General features: G+C 42.1%; 1 protein-coding gene across 1 annotated transcript in view; it reads right to left on the bottom strand.

The window, feature by feature from the left end:
- Positions 1–21,925, bottom strand: part of MYO1D (myosin ID) — a 161,987-nt gene that overhangs the window by 69,198 nt on the left and 70,864 nt on the right. The window contains exons 17-19 of the mRNA XM_075036200.1: positions 7,229–7,452; positions 5,937–6,081; positions 5,236–5,340 (exon numbers count right to left, since the gene is read on the bottom strand). Coding sequence (XP_074892301.1) covers positions 5,236–5,340; positions 5,937–6,081; positions 7,229–7,452 — 474 coding nt within the window. The remainder of the gene's footprint in view (positions 1–5,235; positions 5,341–5,936; positions 6,082–7,228; positions 7,453–21,925) is intronic.

Raw genomic sequence — 21,925 nt, 5'->3', positions numbered from 1 at the left:
AAACCATAATTTGGCTGTGCAGCTTACAGCACACCACACTCCATGTCTTAGAGTTTAAGCAAAGGCGTCTCCAGCCTGTTAGGCTGTGATTTGCCCCACACAGACCTCAGATCTGATGCTGTGTGGCCATGGTTCCCAAACATGTCTTTTTTGATTCATTTTAATTTTTTTTAAAGAGTCTGACAACACCACCTGTTCACTGCCATGATCCTGCTTGTTGCTCCCATCTCTCATCACAACGTCCTGCCTGTTGTCCGTGCCCACCTCCAGCACGGAGCCCACAGTGACCAAGGGAGCAGACCTCACTGAGCTGTGCAACCAGAGCCACCCCACCGCAGAAGGTCCCGCAGCTGCTGCCTAGAAAGCAGGGATGGGAAGCGTGCCCAGCTTTCGCAAGGCAATATAATAGTGTAGTAGTCCTACAAGCATGTTTTAAATTTCACTTCTTTCTTGTGGTTACCCACTGTTTTCAGTGTTCACATTGAACAATAAATTCAGCTGAACAGCTAGAGAGATGTACCAAACGGCAAGTCCAGCAGCCTATCTCACCTTGGAAGCAAATTCTCACTGCTCTATAACTCATGTCCTTTTCAGCTTTTTCCAAGCAATTGCTTTGCTTCAGGTGTCTCATGCACCTATGGCATATTTATGTAAATAATACATGCTGTCTTTTTAGAAGTAAATTGTCACATTGGGAAGCATGCACAGAAGAGACTCAGACAAACGCCAGTAACATTGCAGATGCCACTATTCTTTTGATTTTGTAGGAGTAGAGACAGACCTTATGTTCTCAGATACAGCTTATACCCTCCTGGAGAACAGCCCTTCCCAGCATTGTGTTCTCTGCACCTTCTGGGCATTTTTTATTTATATCTTTGTTGATCCAAATGTGAATCAGTCTTAATCTAGCTTCTTGACTAGCTTATGGGGAAAAATGAAGGTCTAGCCTATAGCAGAAAAAACTCCAAATGAGCTTTTCAGGTGTCTGCCAGGGACCTCCAGATATCGCAGGGCACCGGGCTTTGGAAGAGATGGTCCTCTCAAGGGAGCTTGGTGCCACAAATGGCAAGGGAGAAAGTGGGAAGAAAAGCCTTATTCTGAAAAAAAAAAAAAAGAGAAATTGTTGTTTCCTAGGTGATACAACAAAACCTGGTGGTATGCATGAAATATGCGTTTGGTTTCCCAAGGCAAAAAACTTGAAAATTTCCTTTGAAAAATGAAGAGCAGCACAGTGCTCAGAAAAGATATATTTTTCTATAGGCAGAAATGACCTGCTTCTACCTACACCAACTGCGAGAAAGCAAGCACATGCACCTCCCATCAACAAGACTTCAAAGTCTCTTCACAGACCTTGTATAAAAAGAGCTATAAAAGCTTCGGTCCAAACAGATTCACCGTTGTTATTCATCTCAAGCTGTTGAAATTAAGACCCCACGCACTCAAGCTAAAGAAAACTTTACCAGCAGTTATCAATACTTCAGGAGCAGTTCCCCGGCTGGTGAGAGTTGGTATTACTTCACCAGAAAATGTCAATCATCAGCTAAAAAAAAATTCTATCTCAAAGAATTTAATGGTTAGCAAATATCTTGCAGATCATAAGACATGTTCTATACATAAACATTTTTAAATACATGAACTCCAGGCTTAACTTGTGTCTATTCAAGCTGCCCAGTACTTATCCTTTTAATTTCTTTTCCTTCCGAGGAAAGAAATGTATTAGACTGCAATTATCTGAAAATTTTAAAAAGCAGACACCTAACATTGTGGTTGACAGTCAAGAACTACTTCACACGTGGCGTAATGATTCAGTACCTTACTGAAAGCTGCAAAGGAAGTCTGATGCTATTCCAGAAATAAAACACTCACCTTAACTCACCAAGGTGCCCTCTCGTTACCACTAACACCTTCCTGCCTGACTAAAGGACCAACAGTAACAGCACATTTTTTGCTCAGGAATCCTCAAATAGGCTGAATCATGAAAATACACCATGAATGAACTTGAGCAACCTTATTCTGTGGACTGATACTTGTCGAAGAGCATTATTTAAGGGAAGCAATGATATCACCTGATAATTAATCACATTTTCATTTCTATAACTCACTCTTCAGTCCCCGCTAAAGCTTCACATGGACCAAATTACAGCTTCAAAACAAACAGCCAATTTGCAAATCCACAACAAATCAGGTTTAGCATAAGAAATTTTACAACCTTCTCTGCAGTGAAAGTCGCTCCCTTTCAAATGTGCTGACCACCAAGACAGCCTGCATGTGCTAACACCAAGCGCCATACTTGTACAAGTAACATTTGGTATGACATAAGGAAGTTAAAGAAGGATAAGGCTAAAAGGAAAAAAAATTATTATTTTATTTATTTAGTTTTTAAAAAAGAAAAGGGAAGAACATAGCAATCAGAAGTTGTTCCCCTTGCCCCACAGCACTGAAAGCTGATCCTCAAGACTGCTGTTACTTTTTGGGTAAGAGGCAGAATGCTACAGCTTGTATTTTTGACATGAGAAACACCTTCATTTTAAAAAGACAGCACAGGATATAAATTGTTTTATGTGAAGAGTAAAAGAAGGCTAATGTTGTTTTCAAGGTAAAGACTGTGTTCTTGTAGTCAAGGCCTGGAGTCGCTTACAGGCTCTACAACACTTTTCACTGTTGCTTAGTCTGCAAATCTGATGTTCAAATTTAAGGTATAATAGATTACCTGAAGAAGTGCATTAGTTAGAAAGTGAAATGGTAAATCTTGAAATGTCAAATCTTTGTCTTGTTAGCTTTCAAAGTTCAGGATTGTTTGTCTTCTCTCCTTTGTTCACTTCAGGCTTGCCTGGACATTTCTCATCCGTACAAGAGGGAAGACAAATGGTTCACTCAAAAAGATATTACATCCAAGCATGGATTTGAAAGGGGTCATTTGCTTTTGAGTTTAAACATGGAGAGGTACTGAAATCACCAGGCTTACACACATCATTAAAGATCCTACAAAGTTGCAGTCATGTCCTCAACAGCAATGCTGAAATGATTTTATCCATTTGTTGGAGGAGAGGTGCTCCTATTTGCTTCTTTAAGACCACCATTTTCCCAAAGGAGATACTGTAATTTCACTAAATTTAGCTATATTTTTTCTGTCTAACACAGATCCTTAAGAGTGAAGATGAAAAAAAAAAAGCAGTAACAACCTCAAAGACTCGAGCACAGCCGGGTTGTGGCTGAGTAGCAGTTCCCCCGTGCCAGCTGACCCATCACGCAGGGCTTTGTGCGCATGTCTCTGTTGGTGGCTGCAGGTCAGCTTGTCTTACGTTAGCCCTGCTGTCTGAACGTACGTACTCAGCTGCCATGCTCGTACGTGTGATTCCTCTACCGATGATTTCAAAAGCCATGCAAAGATATCCCTAACTAAGCAGGCGAGCGGAGGATTAAGCCCGACCTCTCTGATAGAAGAAAGCGACCAACAATTTAACCTTTAAAAAGATCAAAAAAGTTACAAGATAATTTAAAAAGCACAAGACTGCAAATCTATAACCTCGCAGTCTCTGTCGTATTTTCTGACTTCAGCTGAGCTACGTTTTTTAAGCACCCATGGTAAGCTAAAGCTTTCTTCACCTCTGAGAGCACTGAACCTTTCAGGCTCAGGAAGAAATCCACTTCATGGTAAGTAATACCTATTCCATCTCCAGACGGCTTTTATTATTGAAGTGCTGGGACACCAGTGCAACAAACCCACCAGAAAATGGATTTTTCCAGCAAGTAAACTCAGTAACAGGATGTATAGAAACAAGGCCTGTTCATATGCTCAAGGATTTCTTCATACACCATAAACAAAAAGGAACTGTTCCAACACTTGCCTAAAGGCAGGATGCTCTGTGCCTGCAACTACTGAACAGGATAAGGTACGGATCTGTGCTCCAGAAATCTGCTTTCCCCTATGCTTGCACAGGAGATTGTCCTCCAGAGCTGACTCAGGAGCAAGTGAGACAAACATACAGACTTAAAAGCTTAAAAGTTGTGTAATAGTGAGCAAAATTAAACTCCCACACCGGGTATACATATATTATACACACATCCCCCGAGTAATTCCCCTCACCGTCATTCCAGTCCCATTCAAAACAACAATTCCTACAATCACATCTTTAAGAGCTGAATATTGTATTTTTACAATTATTCCAGCTTAGCTAGAAACAGCAACAATTTGGAACTAGTTTATTAAATGAATTAGAAGAGGAATTATTTTGTCTTCAGCCTGAAGTGAAAAAAGCCAGGGGGAAATTCTCCTGTATCTCCTTGTCCCTAACAGAGGTTCCAGCCAAACTGCTGCAAGATTGTAAGGAAGAGGTTTGGATTCAGACTCACCCAGTCCTCTTTTAATCCTAACAATATAAACCAATATTCACTCAAACCACTCATTCAACTAGCGAAACACACTCTTAAAGAGACCATGTTAAAAGCAACAGAATAATCCACTGAAATATTTTTGTTTGGAAAGCAATAAGAGGTTTCTATTTTTATATACACAAATCACCACTGAATAAATAATAAAACTCACTAGCAAAGAAGTTTTGTTATAAAGTGAGATTTTATGCTGCAAAATGAATTTTGTTGTTACTGTTAAATATAATATTTGCAGAATCATAAACCATTATCATGCACATGCTCCACTTCTGGCAAGCGGGGACCAACTGCAATAGCACATTTTTAGAAATAAAAGGAAGATACAGCTTCTTAAAAACACTTGAACATCAGCAGCCCCAGCCTGCCATTGAAATTGTTTTTGTCTGTTGGCTTTGTAAAATTCAAAATATCCTTTCCTGACAGACATTTAAAACCAGCACCATTTAGATCATTATGAACTACCCACAAAAAATTATGCAAGCGAATTTTTCTAATTTTTTTTTTTAAACCATCCAAACGATTTAACAAAAAAACAATTCTGCTATGAAAAAAGTCAGACCCAAACGAGTTACACAGAATCAAGTGAATTTATTCACGCCTCTGACATGAAGAAGCCACAGAAGCCACTCAAACCAAGCACCTTTTGGTGCAATAGGTTCAGAGGTACGTATCCATCAAAAAATCACTGATACTGTTCGTTGAAACAAGACTGCTTTGAACTGCCGCCTGTTAAAGCATCTCCAGGATTACCTCCTCGCCCTTGGCTTCCCAAGATTTCACCTTGACCGTAAGAAGTTTCCCCACCCAGCCCATGTGTCTGCAGACCACGCACATGCCGGTTACCTTGCGGACATGACAGGAGAAGAGCACGTTCATGTACTTGTCTTTCCGTTTCAGCTCATTGGCAACAGGGATGAAAGAGCCCGTGGTCTGAGGGTTATCTGGTTTCTGAAAGAGCAAAGACAGGCACATAACTCTTTTTGCTTACTGAAGAAAGTAATTGCATTACGTCACGGTGGGCCAGAGAGAACTGCAGCTGCATCACCGCGTCCAAAGGCTTCCTCCAGTCTCTGCCTCATCAAAGAGCAGCAGAGCATCTGGAGTTTTATGTGCTTTCTGAAAAAAAAAACCTTAACAAAACAAAATGCTTGAAGGAAGGACAGAGTAAAAGGAAGCAATGCAACTTGCCTAGAGAGAACTTCTTTGTTCCTTTTCATTTTATGCTATTTCTTAACATCCCATTATACCTAGAATTTTAGTTTTACATCGACTTCTTTCCTAGCTTTGGCCATTTGAAGAGCCAGCTGATGGCATTACTCATTATCTTTTAATGCTGCTTGTGATGCTCAAGCTATGCTTAGGATTCAGAAAAATCACTCCTAATATAGTAGAAGTCAAAGACTCTGAAACTATATAAACCCATTTACAGAGGAAACTTTAAAGTACTTCTCCCTCCCAAGAAACCAACAGTCACTTTTTAAGATTTCCACCCTTATAGCATTCTAAGCCCCAGCCATCACATTGATGACTTCACTTGTACTCACCAGTGCGATGTAATTCCCCTCCCATGCTCTTTGTAGGCCAATATCAGCTCTGTGACCCTTCAGCACTTCCATGGCAGCAACCTTGGCCCTCAGTTGAGGTAGGACTTCTGGTGGGACGCTCCGGATGAGTTCACCTGCTCTCCACCTGCCGCAAAACGCCTGAATCAGTTCCAGTCTGTACCATGCACTCTGAGGACTACTTCTGCCAGATCAACAACAAGGACACCCCTAGACTATAAAGGTCAGAGTAAAAAGAAGTCCTTCCATTGCATTCGTAAAGCTGGAAATGTCAGTTATCACTTTAAAGTGATATCATCTCTGACTCCCAACAGATTTGGCTGGTGTACTCCTCGTCCCATACCCAGAAGTCAACTACTGGCACATCTGTTTGCAATAAAGTTTTTGCAAGCCCATTTTTCGGCTCATTTACAATATCATTCTCCTTTAATAGCTGAATTTGGCCCTACAATTGAAACCTAACCAACTGTGACATGAAACAGGGCAGGGCAGCCCATCCATTACTCCATACCATACTCCAGCCTTCAGCAGCAACACCAGGCCTCCAGGATTAATGCTATGAAAAGTCTTTCAGCAACTAAAATTTTGTAGTTATGATAATTGAGCTTATTCTGGAAGCAGGACTCTCTACCCAAATAGGCTGTGGATGGCTTTCAAGAGACAGCTGGGGAAAAAAAAACCAAGGCTAACTTGATCTAGTGCTGGTGGTAATCCCCCTTCAAGCAGATGGCTGGACTGGAGATCTCTAGAGGCCCCATCCAGCCAACATTTCTCTTGTTCAGCGATTTTCAGAAGTCATCATTTTTCAAATTGGAATCGTAACTACTTTGCCTACAACTTACCAGAGAAAAAAGTCACTAGCTTTTAGATATTAGGAGGTTGTAATAAAGGTATAAAATACCTCTTCTACACATAGAATATGGGTGAATAGCTGAACATGGCTTATTCTACTGCAGAAAAATACTGGCTTAGTATAAGAAATCTTGAGGAAGTCAAGAAGATTCCTTTTCTCTTCCCCCTCATCTAACAGCAGCTGCTCTCTTCTTTTGAAGCCAACCAAAAAGGGGTCAAGGAAGGAAATACAATGTCCATCCTGACTAAATCTTTGAAACAGAATAATTATTTGCGGGGTCAAGGGTGCCAAAAGCCACTGACATCTTCAGCTATGATGTGCAGTTAATGTTCTTCAGTCCTTTTCTCAACTTTTATGGAACAAGCAGTAGCTGTTCACTCCTCTAGGTTACACTGAAAAGACAAGAGGTTGTCTTTTGTACCTATGGTAAATGGTCTGGAGTGCCTCTTCAAATCGGCGCAGCACTTTTGGAGGAGTGGGCCACTGCACATGCTTGCCATAATCCTTCATTAGCCTCACATTGTGAAAGCGTCGGGCAACCTCATGGATATAGGCCTTCACTTTGTAGCGGCGGTAATACTTGAGTATTGTGAGGGCGGCCTTTGTCCTCTTATAGCGAAGGCGAGCCAAAGTCCCCCTCCAAACCTAAGAGTCAATGGAGAAATAGCTTTAGCAATAAAAAGCAGGATATTTTTTTTTCTTTCTGTACTCCTATACTGCTGAAATCCATAAATATATTAGTTTTATTTTGAAGGAAGTGATTTCTCTGTACTAATCAAATCCAATTAAAATATGACTGAAAAACCACTCTGTTTACCAGTGTATCGAGAAACAATTTTAACTCTGATTAAAAAAAGATTGCTTTGAAAATAGTTTGGGGAATATCCATTCCGGCTGTGCGCTGAAAAGCAAGCAAATAAGCAAAACAAATGATATCCTCCCAACCTGCCGGATGGAAGGCCAGCTCTGCCAGCTTTGCTGTGAGTCTTATTTGTGCCTGGAGAGCACCACAGGCAGAAAACACGCCACATTCTGGACTTCTTCTGACACCCCATGCAAAGAGGCACTCTGGGACTCGGTGCAAGAAGAACTGCTTGCAGTGCTGACGTGACTGTACGTTGCTACCTTAACTCCTAACTTGAAGACCGCCTGCACAACAAAGCATGGCAGCGCTCAGCCAGGCTGGGCAGGTTGTGCTGTTTGTATCCTGTAACCAGAGAAATGCATATTCACCTGAGTGCTCTCAAGCTGACATGCATGTCCCCAAGGGATTCGTCAACAGCTGTACTTTCCATCTAATATAATCTGCCAAGATGAAGATTGTATTTTTGTTTCCTTGTAGAATTAAACTGGAAGGATAATGAGCCTCCTGCATACGAAGAGTGCTTTGCTGCTCACTACGGGCCCTGCTGGAGAGTTTATTTCCCTCTTGAGAAACATCCCATAGCACCACTGATGCATATCAAGCCTTCTATTTACAGAAGAATTAATTAATTACCTGAGGCAATTTCCAACATGATATTCGCTTTATGAAGCTGATGTCAAAGGTTCTCTTGACAGCTTTACTGATAACCCTGATATGTGGCTGACAAAGACTATATGTAGCAAGCAGTATAGCAGATGTGAGGGGCTGCTCTTCTCTATACACTCAAAATTCAGAGGAAATAGAGCCTTTGGGTCCCGAACCCCTCAAAAGCAGAGGACTCTTCTTCCAACCTCTGTCAGAGCAACCCCTCCTCATTCCCCTTTGGCGTCACTGTCCTTGCGTGGGATATCTCCTGTTCACAACGGACATGACTCACGTGGCTCCAGCAGAGCCTGGGGAGTTGCTCAAGTACCCACCACTTCACTGGTGGGTTTGATGCTCCGTAAAGCACATTTATGTTCTAACACACCAGAACAGAGTCAAGAACCTACGCAACACTGCCCAAACATCTGAGGTAAGGCTGAGCCAATCCATTCCTCAACCTGTATTTTATCGTTTCCAAATGACTGTAAGCCTACAACCTCCAACATTTTATTCCAAGATAGAAACCAGTCATCAAAACACTATGAAATCACCCTAAACCCTATGCCATTCTGTGGATCATTTACCATGGTGAAAGCCAAACTGCAGCTGCTAAGTCCCATACAGCGGAGAAGCAGACGGAGCCCAGCTTACTCCTATACTGTATGTTGTGTATTGGCGGTAGGAAGACGAGGAAGGAAATGATCCTGGACAGCAAAGTGTAGGAAAATGAAGTAAAGCAAGCAACTAGGTGAACAACTGAACACATGCAAGGTGACTGAAGGCAACGTCCTCCTAAGTAGACCCCAGCCCCTGCCAGAAGCCTCTCTCCTAAAGCGGGTGTGGGAATAGAGACTATTTCAGCAGTTGAAGGGGAGAGCTGGGGAAGTGAGGCAGGACACAGGACAGTGAAGGGAAAGGTAAGAGCAGGAAGCACAAAAAGCAGTCCTTGTAATCACAGCAGAAAATCAGCACTGCTGTATGACCTGACAAACAAAACCGGCAGGAAGAGAAAGCGTGGGTTAAACAGCGAACAGAGAACTGGTACTGAAAATCTCAACGTTGCATGCATATAAAATAATGTATAACACTTTCCTTATTTTTTCTTTGAAATCATTAGACAGATTGAGGGAAAGCAGCATCCTCTGCATCACATATGCTGTTCTTAGTAGTCGCTTTTAGCACACTCAGTTATAATTGTAGTTTTAGTTCTATGTAACCTGCATATCACAAAGAGATACAAGAACATTGCCATATAAAGGGCATCAGAGCTCCTGAGAACCTCAGGGCTTCCTGAAGCCACAGGCTAAAACCAACTTGCACGGAGCATGGGTTTCACCCAAAGTGTGTAAGGCTGATTTAAACCTCTCATTTTCATGTGTAAGGGCATATCAGGTTCAGAAACTGTATGAATTTAACAGAATCAGCAACTAGGATAAAATAATTGAGCATCTGAAGACTACTGAAGTAATTTGTGCCCTTTTTCAAAGAAAAGTGAAGAAGACTTGGATTGCTTGAGACATTTAAATGTAGACTGAAGTGTCACAAAATGTACCTGCAAGGAATGTATGGACAGTAAACAAGACAAACTAGGTAAAATCCTACTGCCAACTTCTCATTTTTTAATTTAGTAAGAATAGAAATGAGGAACAAAGGGTTCCAAGTCACAGCTAAACAGCCTTCTGAATGTTATAAAGGATCCCAAGAAAAGAACATGCACGGTAAATTTGTGTAAGCTGCTAAAGACTTTGCAGAGCTTCACTTCTGTCAAGTTTTTCCCAAAAACATTTTGAATTGTTTTTAGATACAGAACAAGGTCTTGATTTTGCTTCCTTGTGCTTGAAGTAGGCACGCTCTTGAGGGAAGTCTCTTGCTGTGGTTATTTTTTACACCAGTCAGACATCCGTGGAACAAAGGCTCTGTAACAGATTGCCCCAATGTTGTATCAGCTGCATCGCTGCAGAAATTGGCTTCACAGCAAGAAGTGTCACAATTGCTACAAACACTAGCCTTCCAAATCCAATTATCCAGCTGAGGCATGCCCCTTGGCTACACACAAGCAGTAAACTATTAATGAAAAGCATGTCCTCAAATCAAGTTGTCATAACTAGATAACCTCCGTCCTAGTAAGGGTCTTCCTAATAGCCACAATGGCAGTGCCTCCCAAAAGTAAGGAGAAAGCCAAGGATAATAACAAACTTCTCCCAGGGGATGGGGTACAACTATTTTTAAAATTAATTGTTTTTCTGGATTGGTGTTTTTCTTTTCAACCACAGGGCTCATTTCTGCTTAAAGCAGTCCATCAATAATGTTGAACTGCCAAGGCAAGCTGACTACCTGATGGTCTAACAGATTCTTCCAGAAACATGGACCGTTCAAACCTACAAACAAGAGGAGGCTGTCAAAGCAACAAACTCCTTGTTCAGCAGCCACTTTGTGTACTCTGCATTGTGTAGTTGTGAGCAATGGGTCAGAACCATACACAAGACAAACGAGGATGCTGGAGTGTTTCCTACCAACATGCACCTTTCTCAGGCTTGAATATTGGGAGAGCAGCAGCTCTCTCAATGTACCTTTTCAATTCTTCCCCCCACCTCCAGTTCTTAACTCAAGAACATCAAGCACTATAAAATGAAATTAAAGATCAAATTTCCAGAGCTAAGTTTATCATGGCACTTAACAGATTCTCACGTTGCAAAAGCTACTTTTATTGTTACATGCTAGAGGACAATGGTAGAGCCAAGGCCAAACATGGGGGACCTGCATGCCAAAAACCCAACAGAAAGATCTGTGCATTCAGGATTCTACTTCTTACTTGTGGCCCTCTGTACCCAAGATAATGTCCAAGTCATTTTCATATATAGTTCAGAAAGGATTCAACAGCTCCCATGCATCACCATTCTGAAACTTGACAACCAGTGAGCAGCTTTCAGCTTGAACTTAAATCAAAACTACACACCAGCAAGCTGGTAGTTTCAGCACTTGAATTTAGCAAATCTTGCAAGGACAGGGTAAACAGGCCTGAGAATCACAGTGCCCTGTATCATTCCTCCCACAGGCAAGAATAAAGTGATACTTCCTTTGCCACCTTTCTGTGACTTTCACTTCTGGTTAACCTGGCTTCCCATAGAAATGAGACTAAAGATAACCTTGTCCCCATCTGACCTCCCGAGATTGCTGCGATATCTTCTGAATCTCTAGCCAGCTTCAACCAAATCTGACAGAGGAACAGAAGACTCAAAGAGGCAAGTCCATATATCTTTCAGGAAAAATCAACAGCAGAGTAGAGCAAGCCTCAAATTAGAGTGACATTGCTGGAAACGCTTCAGAATGAGCTCAAGAGCCATCTGCCTTCTTTGATCTCCAAATCCCAACCAGCACACACGAAGCTCCTAGCTAGGCACAGCCACTCCAGACTGCATGCCAAGCCAAACAGGTAGAGGATACCAGAAGGATCTGGCAGTATTCCAGGGGGATGAGAAGGTGGACATGTGTGGACACAAGGGAAGGAGTGGAGGATATGATGAAGATTGGAGAGTACTGGCACTGAAGCGGTCACAAGAAGAAAACGGACTGTCGTCACTGTGGGGTGTCAGCAGTGTACGACAAACCCATAGGAAGCCAGGCTCACAGAAAACCTTGTTTGATGACAATTTTCAAAGTGACACACTGAAGAGCAGACTCCAAAGCAATCAATTTTGTCACCAATTAACGCAGTGCCTAGTGACCAAGCAAGAGCAAGAGACGTCGTGCAGGACACGCTATTGAACAGATTGTCCTTTACAAGAAGAGCTGCCCAAGGAGACAAGGCAGGGCAGGGTATAGGAAGGGGAATAACCAGCTGCATGTGTTGGGTCCACAATGCGTGTATGCACAGGAGGGGACCATAAGTAAATTAAGGACTCAAGAGCAGAGATGTGTTACGGTTATGTTGAAAATGGAAAGAAAAGGAGGTTTTAGGCTTTTTAAAAACAAACAAGCAAGCAAGCAAGCAAACAACAAACCAAACCAACAACATTCCTCCCCATCTAGTCCCCACCCATGGTCTCTCCTCATCTCTTTCAATACTTCTGCCTTCTCCTCTATGCTTTGTCCTCCTAAAGGTTGGGTGAAAAAAAAACAAGGGCAAGTGAAACTATGACTAAAGGGCTAGGAGGATGGGTGGAGAGAAAGGAAAAGGTTGGAAAACAAAGTCTGAACAACACAAGAAATTTGGTCAAAACTCCTGAACATTACAAAGAGTGTTTATTTCTATGGCTGCTTCCAGTGAACAAGAGTTCCTTGCTGTTTGCTTTACCACAGTCACTTTTACTCCTTCAGTTATGCCCACTGAGGTGGAAGTGACCACCGGGACCAGGAAAAGCTCCAGACCAAGAGAAATCCTCCTGCACAGCTCTGGGTGCTCGGTGATCCCATCAGTGGTCCCTCTCCTCCCAGTGTGGCAGCTGCTTTGGTAGCTTCTGAAACTGGGGCTTGCACAAAAAGAAATAGAGCATTCATCCAAACCAAGAGTCACATCTTATCTTATGGGAAGTACTGAAATATTTTATGAGGCATGTTTAATTCACATGTTTTCTGATTAAAATTTAATAACTTAAAATTCAAATGAATGGAAAAGGAGATCTGGACATGCCTTTAGAATCTGCTTAAAAACCTCAGCAAGCTTCTAAGGAAAGTTTCTAAGATTAAAGAAACCTAACACAGATCAAGTCCATCACCTTAGCAGAATATAAATCCTATATACCAACCTATACATTATAGGCTCGTTTGCAGACTGCAGTCTGCTTCCAAGCTCAGAATTTCCCATTAAAAAAGGTGGCGGGGGAAAGGAGGAAAGAAAGGAAAACAATCAAATGGCCCCTGCAGAGCACAGGAAAAACCAGCAGACCAGGCAGGGTGGGCCCAAAGTGCCGAGACTGCCTCGCCTGCAGGTCTTCTATGGAAAAAGGGATAATCTAGATTTGACCTAGATGCTGCTATCTCTGTAAATGTAGAAGAAAACCCACACAGCACGCAATCTAAACATATGAGCAAGCAAACAAATGCCCAGAATTCAGCAAAGTGAGCTTGTCTAAATTAAACACCAGTGTTATATTTTTTTTGAGCAGTTCTGCAACTAACTAAACCTTGGAAAACTATTTCATGCTTGCCGTATGTAATACAGCGCACCTCCTCCCACTAGGCCTCCTTCGCACTAGCCTGAACTGTTTCGTGATCAATATTTCATGCTGCCCTAGCACAAGCTGCCCTCCAGGCATCCAAACTGAAAAGAATAAAACAAAACCTAGCTAGAAATTCACACAGGCATGAACCTTCCTGCACAGCTTTAAAGGATCTCAAACAGGAAAGGTTATTAAATATTTAAGTCCATAGTGCAGTGCAGAAGCTGTATGCAGTTCTGCCACAGGGTCCTCCGAGGCATTGCAGTTAGAATAAATGCTCAAATCTGAAGCAAGCTTTAATTATACTATTCCTGATTGCTTTTGAAAGGGGTCACCTCCTTGCAGAGAACAGATATGATGGAGGGGCTAATATTCACACGCAGCACCCACTGGGTACTTGCACACACCACAATTTGTGATCCGCAGTTTCCCAATTCAAGTAAATTCAGATCCCATAGAAGGTTTGAGGCAAATGGTTTTAAATCAAAGCCTTTCCATTCTAATAGATCACATTACAGAGCATATAAGCAGTGAGTGGGAAGAGCTGCTTAATTTACTAAATGATATTTTCTCTTTTCACATGAGTCAGCTGAACAATGTTCATTCTATCACTCTGCTTAATAGAAACAATATTCCACAAGCTAGGAAAGAGAGAAGGGTCCCACTCGGAAATTAATTAGATCATATTAACAAGACCATGTCCAAGAATAAACATAAAAATTATCAAAGGAACAGTGCTTGTAAGCAAGTCGCACACATGAGACTCATGCACGTACACATGACGTGCTGGATGCAGAACCCTAACCGAGCTGGTCTGGGCTTCTCCTGCAGCTCGTTCTGCTGCTCAGCAACGGCTGCAGCAAATGTCATGCTGCTGCACCCGTCTTCCTTCGAGGCCAAGTCTGAGCTGCTGCTGCAGTTCAGCCTGAACGCCTCAAGAAAGCTCTTTGCCATCCTACTCTTAAGGAATTGTTAGGTCCATTTGGTGCCCTTAGCAGTGCCCCACTGTCCTGACAAAGGACATCCCATTACTCCATCCTGGTTGCACTCTACAGAATTTCCTGCCTCTGACAATGACCAGGGAAGGAAGATGTTGGGGGAGAGGAGATAACTTTATATGAACAGATGAAGAGAACTGCCAAAGCTCCTGTATTAGGGAAGCAGAGAAGTTTGCAATCACCAGAACAAGGTCGCTGCCATTAGAAGGCAGGAACCTTCTCTCATCCCATGAAAAAGCAAGGTGAGTTTTTCATGATGAAGATATCAAAATCCAAGTTACTTCATGATTTTCAATGTTTATTGCTGGTAAAGACTGCAAGGACAACCAGAAGCACAGAACAACCTCCAAACATGGAGAAGTTAAATACGCTGGGACACTTCTCTGTGGGAAGGGAGGACTGAGAGGGGATATGACAGACATCCACAGAGCCCTGAGTGAAGTCCTGCCTTGTCAGTACAGGAATGAGTGGGTACCAAGTGAAACTGGCAGATGCCAGGACACAAACAAAGCAAGATCTCTCCATGCAGTGGTTAGCTGAGCTTGCCAAAGAAGGCTACAAAACCTAAAAGCTGGTGGCACATGTTTGAGGAGAAGTTCAGGGAAGAGAAATCCAGCAGGTGTTAATGAATAAAAAAAACCATGTCCAGCTCACATCATCCCAAGTCCAATGCCTGAAGGGACTGGGAAAGTATTAAGGAGAGGTATGACGCACGCTTGCCCTGCTGCTGTCCTCCCAAGGCATCTCTTGGAGACACAACCGTGGTCCCGATGGACCTTTGGTCTGATGCAGCACAGCAGCTGCTACAGTCTAAAACCTACATCTGTTTAGTGAAGTGGCTGAGGATTAAGCTCCACCTATGTTTCTGAAGTTGTGACAGCACTGTTTTGTTAACAAGACTTTCTAGAACAAAGCAGATATAGGGAAAAGAGAGTCATGGAAAGACCTAGAATATGTTACTTACCTTTGTCTAAAGGACACGAACACTGCTAAAACATGCATTTCTGCTAGGGAGGGCAGTTTTAATCATGGTTGGGAAAAAAATAATCCAGAAATATTTCAGCAAACACAGATCAGTCACTATACACTTATTTTTGCCCAAAAGCCCCATAATCAGTGTAAGTAGCTTGCTACCCATCTCCATGAAAGAGTTGGAAAGCCCCTCAAAGGGACTGTGATTTACACTGCAGTGCTCTGTTGGTAAAGAAGATATGCACAGAAATTGTCTGTGCATCTCTACCTTACTATAGGCACAGTTCACGTGATCCTGGTATTTTTTACTATCACGTTAAATTAAGATAAGATCTTTCCTAAGTTAAGGTTTCTGAATGCTATTTGTGCTTGCTTGTACTTTAATTTACACCATACTGGCAGTATTTTTACAGTTCGAACAAGCCTTCCAGGCACAACAAAAAACAATTCCCTTTCATGAAAACAACAAGGAAGCATCAGTAGCAATGGTTGCAGAATCTGGTCTTCCCAACTTGTCTGTGATATACATGAATAAGCATGAAAAAAATCCCCACCCAAAACCATGAAATGAGAGTTAGAACCTAAAATACTCAATTTACAAGATCAGAACTACAAAAAGTTTGCTTAACAAACGAGGAACTGCAGAGATGTTTGCTGAAAGAAACCTGTTCAAGAGGGGGGAAAAAAAGCCACATTTGAGACTGGGATTTCCAGAGGGACATGGGGACACAGCATTCCACAATTCTTCTGATCCGTTACAGAAATCAATTTAGATTCTTTTTAAAGTCCTTCCGACACATTCTGCAAACTGAAATCAAGTAAAGCAAATCCTGAACAAGCAGGTTGGAGCAAGCAATGGGCAGCATTAACACCTAACTACGGGCTCTGCAGCTGGCTTTGCAGTCATAATTTATGAGAATTTACAAGCAGTGCTGCAAGAAGCAGAAGATCAAGATGAAGTGTTTACAGAATCGGGCAGTTACCTGCTCTGCCACGGCTGCTGGGCACTTTGCTTCTGACTGGGCTTACTGAAGTCGTTCATGCGCTCACCAAAGCACAAACATATTCTCTGTGATGCTGGCAACAGGCTAAGGGAAGAGTTTGAGTTGGTTCTTTTTGTTAATTTTTTTCCCCACATGCATAGGAGTTAACAAACCAAGTTTTAAGGTGACCCTAGCAGCCGTGAAGCTCAAGGTCTCAAAGCTGAGATCCTCGAATAGGCAGTTGCTCCATCATCCAGCTGGGCCATATTTTTAAACAGTGATGCACACACCTGGTATCCTTTCTCCTCCTCCCTTGCTCAAGAATAGATGGATATTTATATTTATTTAGACTAAAGCATATTTTCACAATATTTCCTAGGAGAGGAAAAAGATAATAAGCAAGTATCCAGGTGCCCCATTGCACTGCTGCTGAAAGGGTAGGATCCATTTCATCTCCCATGCTTTCTCCCATGGCCATGTCCCTGAGTCCCCTTTTTACCAGCAAGAATGTTGATCTGAAGGAAGGTGAGATGGTTGTGGAGCTAAATTTGCAGAAAATAGCTTCTTTTCTTTTTTTTTTTTTTGATAGTAGGTAGGTTGGTTTGGGGTTTTTTTTTGGGGGGGGGGGGGTGTTAGGGGTTTTTTTGTTTGCTTTTTTGAGTTTGAGATGCCTCAATGCATTCACACTAGAAGCAGACAAGTGAGGTTACTAGCACAAGCAGCATAGGCAAAGCAGCCGGATTGGTCTGCTAAGAAATCAGCTTGGCCACACCAGCAAGTGGCACTGTCAACACAGCAGATACATCCAATTCTTCATTTCACTTGGTCCTTCACAGCACCCACATGCTGCTCCTTTGGAAGGAGCTACAGCATCTCCTTTCACAGCTTCTCCCTGCCAAAGCCTCTCAAGATCAAAGCCTCAGTTCACAGTACAAATCCACATATAATTATATACCTATTTCCACTTATATTATATTCAAAACTTCACGAACACATTCCCTCAAGATGGTAAATGCCTTGAGTCTGGATGGCAAATGCATTGCATCACCTTTTATTTGGGTCACTGAACCAAAGCCCTCATCAGATTACTACCGCCCGTCCATAATCTGACATGAAAACGCCTTCTTTGTCAGAGCGAAAGCTTCCCTTTGTGGATAATGCTTCCCAGCGCACCGTGCTTCAAGGACTCATGGGGCTGGAGAAGAAAGGCAAGGTGAAACATTAAATTATGACAAGTCAGCCATGGTTCTCTTTTTCTGCTCTTCCCCGCCGGGGTTGGAAGAATGTTGCCATGGTGACTGCAGCTGCGGGGCTGCAAGCGACAGCTCTCCCGAGAGCATCCTCTGCAAACCCCAGCGCCCGTGGCGAACGGCACGCTGCTGCCGGAGGACGGGCACCGAGGGGCCGCTGGGCCATGCCACCAGGACGCGTTAGGATACCCACGGCAGGGACCGGGGCCAGCGGTGCCTCCTTGCAGCTGCACTGACCACCTGGGCTTGGAGGGCTTCCGCGCACAAGGATTTCTGTCCGAGGAGGTGCTGGGCTGCGACGCAAGGACGATTCTTGCTTCCTCTGCATTAGGCAGTAAAGATTTAGTGAAGTGATTACCATATGCAGCTGTACTGGTCTGATAAAATTACACTGAAATAGTGCACTAAATTATATTGACAAGATACATCATCTTTGCATGCCGCACGTGCCGGCTGGCTGGGCTTTTTTTCTTGAACAAAGCACTATTCTGCAAAGCTAATGAGTATGTGGGAACGTTTCCAAGGGCAGAAAAAGCAACGGAGTTTTATGGCAGCTTTTTTTAATTTTATTTTTTATTTTTATTATTAACATTAAAGCTGCTCCATTTGCATTCATGAAGACAATCATATAGATGGCAAGACCACAGGTATAGTAAATAAACTCAAATGCACCACATAAAAAGAAGTGATGTTCTCTGCTGGTGCTTCTAAAATGACCAGTCAAGTTGACTCTGACAGCGATGTCTCCACTGCCATATGGGTTTTCTAATACCGGACACAGCTCTCGCTTGCTAAATTCTCCTGGAGCCAGCAAGTTGCCACAGTTAAATCACATCACATCTGCTTACTAACTTTGTTTGGTCTGAAGTAAAATTACAGCCTGGAACCTCACTAACAATTTATCACAGAAGACAAAGGAGCATTGAAGATAAATCTAAAGGAGAAGATATCCAGGAGATGTGAAACAAAAGAAAGTAAAATTATCTACTTAAACTGGAAGTCAGTTCTAATTCAATTTAGCCAAACTCATAAGCAGCAAATTCTTATCAACATTAAACAAAGGAACCAGCATTATTTTGAGGGTTAAGGGTTACCCACATGATGAAGCTCTTAAGATAATTACTGAATCTCTTTTTGAAAGTCTTGTGATTTGTACGAGAGCAATAAACCACATCATATATATCATTAGAAATGAAGATGTACATTTAAAACTACCAAGAAACAGAATTGCTAAATGCAGATTCTTCTTTCATTTAAAATCATTCCTGTGCAAAGAAAAATGTTATTGGACCCCAGCCTGTGATCGCCTGCTTTTAAGGCTATGCCTTACATTTTCCCTCAGTTTTTATCACACAAATGCCTATTGTCACAACAACACATTTTATCTCAGTTGTCTTTTCCTTTTCCTAAATTCAAATTTGAGGAACTCCAATGCAACAGAAGGCTCAATTATTTAAAAAAAATCAAGTTAATCTCTCTGTTTCCTTTTCAATGTAATCACAGTTTGCCTTACTCAGCCTTCGATGCTTACAGGCAAAACTAAAGTAAGGAAAAAGGAGCAAGAATTAAATTTTCATATGAGTTTTTAATAAACAATTGAAAGCAAGTTGAGAACAGATATTAAGATACAGGCAAAACTGCCTTGATGTTTTCAGAGCATAGAGAAGGCCTCTTCAGATCCTTACTCTGATTTTATTTTTTATTGTGTTGATTGTTCCTTTTTCAGCACTGCCAGTCTCCAACTGCCCCATCTACTGGCAGCAGAACACGGCTGGTGCATGAACACAGGAGTGATCTGATACAGAGCTGAGAATGAGATCTAACAGTAAAACAAGAGAAATACAGAAAATGGAAGAAAAATTCAAGCATTTTCCAGACAGATTTAACACCGTAGAAGGTATCTAATTACATACCTATAGACCTCAACCCAACACCTGCTCTTTTGTTGACAAGCTGTTTAGTAAGCATTTACTGATTCATCAGTATTTCTCTAGTTGCAAGTTCCAGGACTCTAAAGAGCTCCTCTCCATCACTTTGCAAGCATTTTAGAGCCTGGTTGAAGAACATTCAGTAAGTATAAACAGAGACACAGGTGAACCACAGCGGCATTAAGCTACAGAAAAGGAGCTCTGGCCATCCAGTTTTCTTCAAAGTCTTCAGTACCTTGAGCACTTGAGAAGGAGCTTGCCTTTTCCTCACAAATCTTTTATTAGGTAAATTAGAATCTCACTAGAGATTTCTCAGAGGGAAATAACAAAAAGATGACTCCACCTGTCCTATCTCAATACTTTGTGCAGAACAGAAAGATGCCTCCATGTAGACTTATATTAGTCCCTCTCGACTCCAGGGAGAGGAAAAAAATAGGGGAGGGAGCTTTGTGAAACCATAGGACAACTTGCACTGGCAATTTAACTTTTGTCACTTTTGCTGATTGTTGCAACAAGAGAAACCCCAAAAGCACTGTAGTTATTCTATATATAATCCAGCATGCCCGATGCCACACAAAATCACTGTAGCAAAATCCCTCACAGAGCCAGAGAGTTGATCCATTATTCCTCACCAGGTACTTACCCTCTAGAGGCAAAAATATCTTTAGCCCTGCTCTCCTCCAAGGTCGTTGAGCCCAGTCCAGATCACATCCCAGTCTACATAATTCTGAAGTTTCCATCTAAAGGAAAGGCCAGCAAACTCACAAAAACTGACATGTTGCTGTCAAAATTGCTCCTCACGCTGCTCGGTGGATTTTATCTGAAGGAGGAGCTTCAGTGCTCACCTTGCAGTGAGACATCATCTGTTTCCACAGCACAGACAGGCTGGGTCTTTTAAATTAGTCTTCACTAACTGCACCTTTCAAAAAAGCTCACCTCTCAAGTCCTCAGACATTTAATATGAAAACTGGGGTCACCTGGGAGCAGGTGTCCCCCCTGCAGCTTTATTCAACAAGGAACTCATTAGCTTGCCTCATACCACTATGGGAAGAAAGAGACTCCAGATTAATGGCATGACCAACATGCTTAGAAAAGTGGCTGCAGACAGGGGAACTCCTCCCAAGAAACCAGAGTGAGCACAGTGGAAGTGCAACTAATAAGCCAGAAAAACCTGACAGAGATGTATGAGAGGGGCTCCACAGATTAGCCCCATTTCACTCCAAAAGAATAAGCCAGAATAAGCTTTTGGAAAAGTATGCTGCCATTTCCAGGGAAGAGACCTGGAAGAAGATGACAGGTAGTCCAAGGAAGCTGTTGTGAAGCTCATCAGCAGGGCAAGCAGAACACTGCTAAAAAAAGGAAAGAAAACACTGAACCACAAAGCTCAGAAACAGGCAGGTCCTGCATCCTTTAAGCAGCCTGAGCTTTGCATTTCCAGAAAAACTAATCACATACATATATACAAAACTTACAAAAATTCCTTACTAAAGATAAACCACGCAATCCGGCACAACAAATACCAACAGAGACGCAACCCTGGACTTGACGTTTTCTCCTTCAATACTGGTCAAATTGTTTTGCTTTCCAGAAAGGGAATCAGATCAAATGCATTGTAAACACAAGAAACGTGAGTGTTTCGCAAAAGTATTAAAGCTTGCAGTGGATAACTTCTCCTCCAGGGTCTTACTCTTCACCAAAAGCAATTCAGTCCATCAGGTTTAAAAAGTTTGTGCAAACTTATGTTAAATGCATAGCTTTAGAGCAAGCTTTTTCTCTGTGACGTTTTTATACCCATCTGTCAGCAGTTTCTATTTCTGTCGGGCAAAAAGGGTTTCAGGAGTTCTGTTGTCTCCCAAGTTCCAAGAATGACAAAGAAAAACCACATTTTAAGAAATACATTTCTAAAAATCTTGACCTAGTCAACAATCCCTGTCAGTTAGGACAAAGTCAGTTCCACCATTTCTGCGGCACTGAAAGTCAGAAGTTGTTGCTCTTTGCTAGACAGATCACACTCATACAGAACAAAGTTTTCAGCAAGTACTAAAACCAGTTCTTGTATTTTTTCCCCTCCAGTGTACACTGCTTTTGAGGTTACAAAACCAGCTTCTATTGTGGTGTTGGGCCCCAAAAAGCACCTAAATGATTTAGGAGCTAGCCAAGTCACAACCAACTCCCATGGCTTAGGGCTTAGAAGAGTACCTTCATGAGCAAAGTCTGAGAATGTGTTTGCCCTGAAGTCAGAGAATGTAAAATTACTTATCCTAAGGGTAAAACCTGAAAGATCTCCAGCTCAAATCCCATGTTCAGAGAGGAAAGAC

Source organism: Buteo buteo, chromosome 9, assembly GCF_964188355.1.
Source record: "Buteo buteo chromosome 9, bButBut1.hap1.1, whole genome shotgun sequence".
Classification (NCBI taxonomy): domain Eukaryota; kingdom Metazoa; phylum Chordata; class Aves; order Accipitriformes; family Accipitridae; genus Buteo; species Buteo buteo.
The sequence above is the reverse complement of the archived record's forward strand: the minus strand, read 5'-3'. Positions and strand labels throughout refer to the sequence as shown.